We start from the raw sequence: 9,148 nt of genomic DNA on the forward strand, positions 1-9,148 counted from the left end.
AAAGCAATGCATTTAAGTGTGATTATTTCTTCCGACAATGTGGATTGTGTGTGAATTGCAACTGCCGTTGCACAATGCTCATGCGGAGCATTTGCATGCATTCGCAACCGTTGCTAATACACCTGAAAAACTTCCATAGCGATGCTTGAAAAAAACTATAAATACTATACATATCCACGTAAGGAAACTTTACCAAGCACTGAAACACAACCACTCTATTATATATGCGATAAAAAGTACTTTAACTTCTTAGTATGCATTGTAGACTCAATAAAAATAAATATTTTATTTTTAAACTTACTCCAGTAATGTTCCAAGGATAATTTGAGCGATTTTCTTAAGTGCATGCCTTTTGCCAGTCGAATTCGAACCAAGCCTGGGACTTGAACCGTCTCACCCTTGCCAGAAATTAACAAAATGCATTGCACGAAGCATGGCGAATGCTCACCCCAGTGGGGGCAACGGACCAACAAAAGCCACCAAATTAGCAGAGGCACACAAAAGGCTCTGGAGGTGGGGCAGTGTGTGCTGCTCACAATGGACCACCATGGAATTCCATCAAGTCGACTGGGGGAATGGCAGAGGTAATAGAACTGGCCAAGAGGGACTTTATTCCGAAGGAAGGGTCGTCGGGGTCTAGGCCATGTTTGCTGCCAGACAGTTACAATGCAGTCGGTTGACTTTTGTTGGCCAAGTTGATACCCTTAGGCTACGAAAGTATGCAGTACATAATCTGAATAGCATACGCCAAGATTAACATTTTCGGTGCTGCATTTTTAACATAACTAGACAACACGATAGATAGGTAATTAATATTGAGACACACATTCGAAAAACAATAATAAATATAGATATATTATATTTAAGTACTGTGGGCACTTAAGCGTTATAAAATGAATATCAAACCTATGTTTTCTTTAATCAAAAAGGATTTCCAATCTGTGTGATAATGCCCAATTGATACCCTCTCCTAGTAGAATCACAATACGCATATAAACAGTATACACTCTCGACGAACATGAAAAGGGAACAAACAAAAGCTGATATGCAAATTAAAAGTTACATTTATTCGAGCTTCCATTCCGGTGAGCTATAAAATCAAGAGCAGAACGGGTGTGCATTAAAAATCATCCTCATCATCGTCATCGATGATGGCCAACCGACGCCGCTTGGCCGGCTCGCCATCGACTTTGGTTGGCTTTTTGCGAGCCAAAAAGTTGGCCTCCTCATCGCTGTCCTCCTCGGCAGTGGCATCCATGTGGCCAGCATCCCCATCGTCGTCGCCGCGTGGGCGTTTGTTTGTCTTGTCGGCGGGCAAGGCGCCATCATCGTCGTTGTCGCTATCCGAGTCAATTACATTAACGCGACGTGCACGCTGCAGGGACTTATTGGTTATGTTCTCTTTGTCACCGCCGTTCTCATCCGCATCCTTGCTGTTCTGCTCCTCATCCTCCAGTTCCAGCAGGCGGGCACGATAGTCCTCCGAGTTGAAGTTAAATGCATCATCGTCCTCCTCTTGAGCGGCATTTGTTGACTCATTTAGAGCCATATCGCTCAGTTTGATTTTAGTGGCTCGCTTGGCTCTCAATTGGTTAAATAAATCATCCGTGTTGGGTTTCTCGAGCTCTGCTTTATCTGTCCCATCGTCATTGGAGTCCTTTGACTCCTTGGCTTTGTCTTTGACCTTTCGCTTGGCCTTCTTTTCGCTGGCCTTGGGTTTGTCCTTGGCTTTTGGGGGAGCACGTTGCTCGGTTTCGTCATCGCTCTGGTTGAACATAAGACTATCAAGTTTTCGCTGCTGTTGAGTGGCTATGTTCTCCTGCCGCTGACTGCTGTGCTTTTCAAGGAAGTCCTCCTCTTCCTCACTTTCCTCGGGCTCCTCGCCCTCCTCATCGTCTGCAGCCTCGTCTTCCGGCTCAGCATCAACCTCTTCTCCTGCCAGGATTTTGGAACGTAATAACAAATCGGCTGAGTTGAGATATATAGGAATACGCCAGTAGGCTTCCATTCCCGTAATCGGCGGCTGCATGCCCAGGGCGACCAGCACCTTTTTGAAATCACCATCTTCCATGGCATTCTTTTGATCCTGCATTAAGGGCAGAAGAGGCACACCATCGTCATCCTCGACTGCTTCCTCGGTGTCTTCGCTAGCATCTTGCAGGCATTCCTGCAGCCACTCGATGGCCGATTGATACTTTTCGGAATCCACCTGACCGATTAGAGCTCTAATGGTGCCTACATCCAAGGGTGTGCGTACCATCTGACGCTTCTGGGCTTTTTTCGGCTTGGACTTCGGCTTCTTATACCCCTGCTCCTCAAGCATGGGCTCCTCGGCAAAGTCAAACTCATCGCCCTCGCCTTCCATTTCTGCCTCTTTCTTGGGCTTGTCTTTGCCACGCCCCTTTTTGGCGGGCAGAATCTCGGATTTATCCGCTATCAAATGAATCTGAAGCATTCGCTTGATGATCTGCTGTTTGCTGCGCCGCTCAGCGAACTCGTGGACAAGTCGCTCTAGGCAGTCTGTAAGAATAAATAGCAAGTAAAATCAAAATCTGACTTCTGTACTTATTGCCCCAAACATCTAATCAATTTGGATTTAGTTGTGTGCCCTTGTTTCGAGACCTACATTGCATCCTTTGCTCTGTATACTCAAACTGATTGTCCACTTACCCGGCTCAATGCGATGCTGATCATATAAGCTCCTTAGCTCGTCATCCTCTTCCGGCTGCCAGACGTTTTTGCCGCTCTGGGCGGACTTGGTCGAACGCTTGGTGGGCGCCTTGAACATCAGGCCCAGTTCCTTCAGCTTCTTCAGGACAGTGCGGCGGTTGCGCGTCTTGTCGACCAAATTGTCCAGAATCCAATCAATCACATCTGAAAGAACAGACACAATTGGGTAGTTGTTTTCCGACTACTCTTGGCTCCTGGCTCCCTACGCCTCTGCCTGCCTGTCGCTTGTTCGAGTGGCTAGAGTGCCGGAGCTGTGATTGCTTCTATTCATTTACTACGAATCAAGTTTTAATTCACACTCAAGGGCAGTTTAAAAAAATGCAGATGCAGTGCGAGCAAAAACGTATTTCTCGGATTTTTAAAGTACTTCAAATGTTAAATAAATTTGTATATGCGTATTTTTGCTATTTTTGATTATATACACTTGGTGTTAGACTTGTTATAGTTATAGTTACCCTTATCTGTTTCAGGATTGCGCTGGTTCTCCTCGAAGAGGAAGCGTAACTCCGACTCCTGCTCCTCGGTCCAGGCTCCTTTGGTGCCACTGCAAGTAAAGTTAATACGATAAGTATAGGGCCAGGACTTTTCAGCACACTGTCTCCCCGTAATTTTGGCTTGCCATGCAAATGATCTGACCCTTTCACTACTGTCCGTGGGGTGCAAATACAATAGGGACTCCATTCTCGCCGCTGGCCATCATTTATCATGTGCCAACTAAACGACAGACGATGAAGCCCCGGCTCAGTCAATCATGCGGCCATTGTGATGGCCCTACCCATCCAGTCCATCCCATTCCCTTTAGCCCCAAAGATGAGGAGACAATGGCCAAGTAGCCCGTACTCACGCTTCGTAGGCGTCACAATAGCCCGTCTCCAGCTCATTTGCCTCCCTGATGCCTTTGTAAAATAATAACTCTGCATAGATTTTGGGATTAGTCGGGGCCACCTCGACAAATTTGCGCACCACAAAGATGGCCAGGCGGCGCAGCTCCTCCTGATGGACGTCACGTTCCATGCTGAAGACTTGTTGAAAGATGCGAAACAGCTTGGCCTGTGTGGAGAGCGGGAAAAACGCTGGTTAGGTTGTGCTTGAAATTCAAATGAAAAGTTTCTCGAAAGACAGCCACAGCCACAACAGCCGCCACCTCGTCCTTCTTCTCCTCCATTTGGAATCCTCTGCGGTTGCCGCCTGCGGTTGTCTCTCTGCTGAGCAAGATATCATTTGCAGTTGGCAAAAACTTTATAAATGCCACCCCGCACCCGGACAACTAACCCTAAAAACAGTCATCTCCCCACCCAAAACCCACTGAATACCCCTGTATCGTTGTCGACTGTCGTCGTCCGTATTTGGAATTTAATTTATCCTATGATTGCGCAGACCCATTAGTGGTTTTGACTTTGCATATGATGCTACTTTTGTTTTGCTTGTGGCCAGACTGGCAAGCAGCAGTCTGCTCCTTTTGATGGTCTCATGGACATGGGTAGCTGCAGCCATTCACTTCACTGAGGCAAAAAACTCATCTTACGCTTACCAAAAAAAAGGAGAAAATTAACTAACGTTAATTAAGGCTTGCATCAGAAAAAAACGTATGCACTTGGATTAAGTCAATGAATAATCAAGTTATAATATGAAGGATTGAATATTGTTTCAGATGTTTCATGTGTTCGATGTGTTCCAGACCTTTAAGTAATAATATCTTATGCTGATATCTTGAAATAATATTTGACTCTCATTAAGACCTGCGATTCTCTTCAGATGCTCTCTGTTTCTCAATCTGATAAGCTCATTGGTTTTAGAAGGATTTCTCCCAGTGCTCCGTTCCTCATTCTCGTCACCGTCATAGTTATTGTCGTCCTTTTAATCGTCGCTTGTGCAGAGCAGACATTGAGCCGGCTTAGATGATGCTGATAGGCAACCCATGCCGCCTGAACAGAGGGACGCGCGCTAGATGATGGACCACGACGGAGTACGAAATGCGAAAGACGGAAGGCGGAAGACGGAGACACTCGACACCGGCTTTGTCCCCCAAAATGCGATGCCGTTTTTGGCCGCTCCAGTGATTAGCCATTCTCCGTTTCCCAGTCATTCTGCAGTGGTTGCATGCCACTCTGTTTCCCGTTGAAAGCCAAAAAACCGATGGCTTTAAGCAACGCTTTAAGCCGATGAAACTGAAAAAGTGGGTGGTTGGGCAGCTGGGTGTTTTTGGGTGGTTAGGCGAAGGCCGCGCAGCCGGCTGCTACTGAATGTGATTTATGAACTCTGCCCGAAAAGAAAAGTTTAATTGCCAGCCGTGAAAAGCAGCATAAGCAGTTGAAAAGAAATCCGGAAAGAAGTGGAAACACTTGGCGCAAGGTACAAAGTTAAATGCTCTACAATGAAAATCTGGAGAACAGTAAATAATATTTTCAAGCTGTGACTTAAGCATTTCAGGATATTATTTAAAAAACCAAGCACAAGGTAAGGATTATAAATTAGTATTGTAATATAGAAAAGGAAACGACGCGGTCACATTAAATTCAAAGTCAAATCATCAAATCAGTCCTGTGAATTTATTTAATTTTCAACTCGAAGACAATCGCGTTATGCTCCTTCCCAGGGGCTGTGAACCAACTCAAACACAGACATTTGAATATTTAAGTCGCTATAGAACCCAACCGATGCTGTGGCTCAAGGCAGCGCGTGAAAGGCTTAAAAAGTTCAAATTCCAGCTGACAGCGGAGGGACCGAAAAAAAGGCCCATCGCCAAACTCGCTAAAAAAAATTGTATATGTACGCGCAAGGCAGTAAATATCGTTTGTGGCTTTGGACAAATAGAAAAAAGGTCCGCTTAATTTGTACAAATTACCATAAAAATGAAATGAAAGCAGCGACAGTAAAATAAGGATGGCAAAAAGAAAATGAGCGGCAGCTAAGCTGTGGCATTTGTATTTTGCGTTTGACTTTGATTTATGTGCAGGTCGCTTAAATGGATTTAAAACAGTGGATTGCATCCACTACTGTTGCTACATATGGAATGTTTAAAACCAGCTTAAAGCTAAGATTAAAATTTAAAATTCAATAAAAACATATTCCTTATGATTATCTCACCTGGAAAAGCATTCCCGCACATTTGCAGCCGTAGGCAATGCGATGTAGAATAGTTACGGCCGCTTTCAAGGATCTAGTGGGTATATCCGCCCAATCCGATAGCACCAATGTGCAAGCCCGAACGATTTTCGGATTCAGCAATCTAGAGGAGAAAGGAGAAAGGGGAGACGCAGGCCATTATAAACCAAACTCAAATCAAATTATGCTAAATTTAACTAATTATGATTTAAGAGTTTATCCAGCCGGTCACCCCGAAAACAGCAGCGACCGCGGCAACCGCAAATGTTCCACACTCGGCACCAAAGTTTTAGAATCATTTGCAACAATGGCAATGGCAATGGCAGCACAATTAAAATACAACGGGCCAACCAACTTGACGTCATTTTATTATAATTGTTGTGGCAGGGTGAGCTGATGTTGCTGCTCGTCGGAGGATGTTGCTACTGTGATGTTGCTGCCGCTCTAAGCTGCCTGCGGCATCTGTGTGCGCCGGTTTCCAGTTCGAGTTCGAGAGTTCGCGGCCATAAAACTTTTGGCACAAGTAATTTCTGACACTAATCCTTAATTAGTAGCCACGAGCACTGACTCTCTGGTCTGCCTTTCAATTAAAAATACAATTACAATTTTCAACACGACCATCACGGCACAAAACCGCCGTTCAACCGAGCGGGCGACCATGATAACTTTTCAAATAACAGCAGTAAAATTTAAGCGACCCCTCTCTTCCATTCCCCTCCATGGTGTGTATTTCCCCAAATGGAAAAGTGTCCAGGAGCGGTTTGGCCTTGATTCGAAAAGTTTATGGGTTCGGGGCGGTGTACTTGGATCCTAGTCCTAGGCCTATTTACCTGCGAGCGAAATCATCAAATTTGAACGTTTTCTCGGTGAGTCCATTATCTAGCCAGAGGATGAAAAGCGGGGAATGGGATGGGAAAACAGGCAAATGCCATTTATTAGTTGAAATTTCCTCAAATTATTTTCATATTTATCGCAGATTTATGCGATGAATGCTGCCCTTGCTTACCCTGCTCTTCGTATTCTTCGTTATCCAAGTCATCGTCTTCGTCCTCGTACTCGTCCTGCTGTTGGTCCTTTTCGCTTTCCTTATCCTCGGACTCAACTGAAAAATGAAAATATTATTTAAGTACCAGGTCTAATCAGGATGCCAGAAATGGTGATTGAATTTCGCTGGAAATACCTAATTTTGAACAGAGATATTTAAAAGGAATGACAAGACAATATTAAATCTGAAGGAGCAAAAGCTCCCAAAATGTCGAAAATTGGATTATAATTAAGATCAGAATATCAAGATATATGTATTACCTAGTGATCCATACCCATTCATTTTAAGGACACTATTTTACAATTAAACGTCATTTGTTTTAATTTTGAAGCGCACTTGCACCCGTTGCGACTTAATCAATTATGCAGTTGTTGCATATAGAGACAGATGAGGGCACTCCGGTTAGGCACACCCATTCTCCATTGGCAAAACACAAATGGCCATTAACAATAATTATGACTGCTGCAATGCATAAACAAGTGTACTTGTGTTCCTACAACCAGGCTCAAACGCACAGAGGGCTATAAGGGGTGCACAAAGAGAGGGTCCTGATAAAATGCAAAGCTAGTCAAAAGCACACTTCACAGGATCCCTTTTTCGAAAACAGTGGAATTCGAGTGGAATACGTATGCTGGGCCATTCGACCCTGGGCTTTCGCTTGGAGGCTGCTAATGTCGCACCTGCTCCTGGCGAAATGGCCCCAAAAAATGTCAGCCATACCTCGAAAAGCCGGATTTCAGGCAGTTACAACTTCATTTTGGAAATGCAGGTCCAGGACATCCCCCTCGCACCTTTAGCACCTTACACCCATGGAATGTGCTGCGTGTGCGTCGCTTTATTAACGTCTTGAATGGGGTCTCCACTGGCATTTCAGTCCGTGTCCCTGTTCCTGTTCCTGCTGCTGCTGCTCCTGTACCCTGCGCTCTGTCCCCTGTCGTTGGCAGTGACGCTATGCTCCGTCATTAAAATACAATTTTCTGTGTCAGGTTCAAGCTGTAAGCCCAAAAACATGGCACACGAAGGGCCAAGGTGCGTGGTCGGGGAGAAATGCAACACGGACAGCACACGATATTAGTGCATGTCTTTTGGGCTGCCTTTGTAGCTGCATTTGTTGGCCCGACACCCGACAGGACTGTGGATATAGTCATACGGCCCTATAGCCAACCCGCTCTCCGGCACAACAACACCTTACTCCATCCGAAGGACTGGGACTGCACGGCCATTAAACATGAACCTCGTTACGGCGTTGTTGATGTTCTTGTTATAAGCTCGAAGTCTGGAAGTCATGATGGCACTTTGAAACTCACGAAGTCCAAATTGCTTGGCTTACATGGAATTACCAGACACTAAACACGAGTTATACTTCAATAAAAAGAGACATATTAAATATTTAAATTCAATAGGATATTTAAATGCGTTTAGAAGGCAATATTCTGTTTAAACACCTAATTGTAAACGTCTATATTTCCAAAGTACCTTAAGTTTATATAAACTTGGCTATTAAGCATTAACAGTTTTATATTTTACTTCGGACCTAAGATTCACTTTGGTTTATTTTAATATATGCTAGCTATAGCTAGGTATAGAGTACCACATCAGTCTAGTTAATTAAGCCTAATGTTTGTTCAGTTGTCGGGATGCATCACACTTTGCAGGCCACACTTAATGACTTTTGCGCGTCGCTTGCACCTGGACAACACCTGAACGCATATTCGCCACGCCCCCTGTTTGGACCACCCTCTCCCTCTTATCATTACATGACCTTCAGTGCTGGATATTCCGCACATCCTGGCAGCAGCATGCAAAACGGGAACGTGCCTGGTGTTTGGGCTGTGGTCAGCAGTAGAAAATGTCCTGCCATGTCTATCCAAGGACCTTGTGTACTCATATTCATGCCCATGCCCATGCCCACATATCCCTAGACTTTTGGGTGGCAATTAATTTGAAGTTTAACACGTGTGCGTGTGTCTTTGTGATTATTACATAATGGCAAAGACAATGTCAGCAGCAGCGTCTGCCAACCGAGTGGGTGGGTTTTGGTGGCTCGGGTTGTGCAAGAAACTGAGCCGAATTTCAAGGACTCGCAAATGCTAACAGGTGATGACAAACACAGACACACACACATCTCTGCTGACAGGGACATAAACAAAATAATAACAAAACGCAGTCAGCAGCTTGAAGAGCAAATCAGCTAGTTGCTCACCGAATAGAAAAGAGAAACCGCGCAGGCGCCTAGCGACCATTTCGAATTTCGAACTCCGGAGGATG

The 9,148-nt window shown here is 44.8% G+C and overlaps 1 protein-coding gene across 1 annotated transcript in view; it reads right to left on the reverse strand.

The window, feature by feature from the left end:
* Positions 1–1,044: 1,044 nt before the first annotated feature.
* LOC117142521 (protein timeless homolog) overlaps positions 1,045–9,148 on the reverse strand; it is a 67,274-nt gene continuing 59,170 nt past the window's right edge. Inside the window, exons 12-18 of the mRNA XM_033306564.1 lie at positions 6,842–6,937; positions 6,666–6,714; positions 5,818–5,959; positions 3,575–3,780; positions 3,186–3,274; positions 2,671–2,874; positions 1,045–2,520 (exon numbers count right to left, since the gene is read on the reverse strand). Coding sequence (XP_033162455.1) covers positions 1,121–2,520; positions 2,671–2,874; positions 3,186–3,274; positions 3,575–3,780; positions 5,818–5,959; positions 6,666–6,714; positions 6,842–6,937 — 2,186 coding nt within the window. The 3' untranslated portion in view covers positions 1,045–1,120. The remainder of the gene's footprint in view (positions 2,521–2,670; positions 2,875–3,185; positions 3,275–3,574; positions 3,781–5,817; positions 5,960–6,665; positions 6,715–6,841; positions 6,938–9,148) is intronic.

Source organism: Drosophila mauritiana, chromosome 3R, assembly GCF_004382145.1.
Source record: "Drosophila mauritiana strain mau12 chromosome 3R, ASM438214v1, whole genome shotgun sequence".
NCBI lineage: Eukaryota > Metazoa > Arthropoda > Insecta > Diptera > Drosophilidae > Drosophila > Drosophila mauritiana.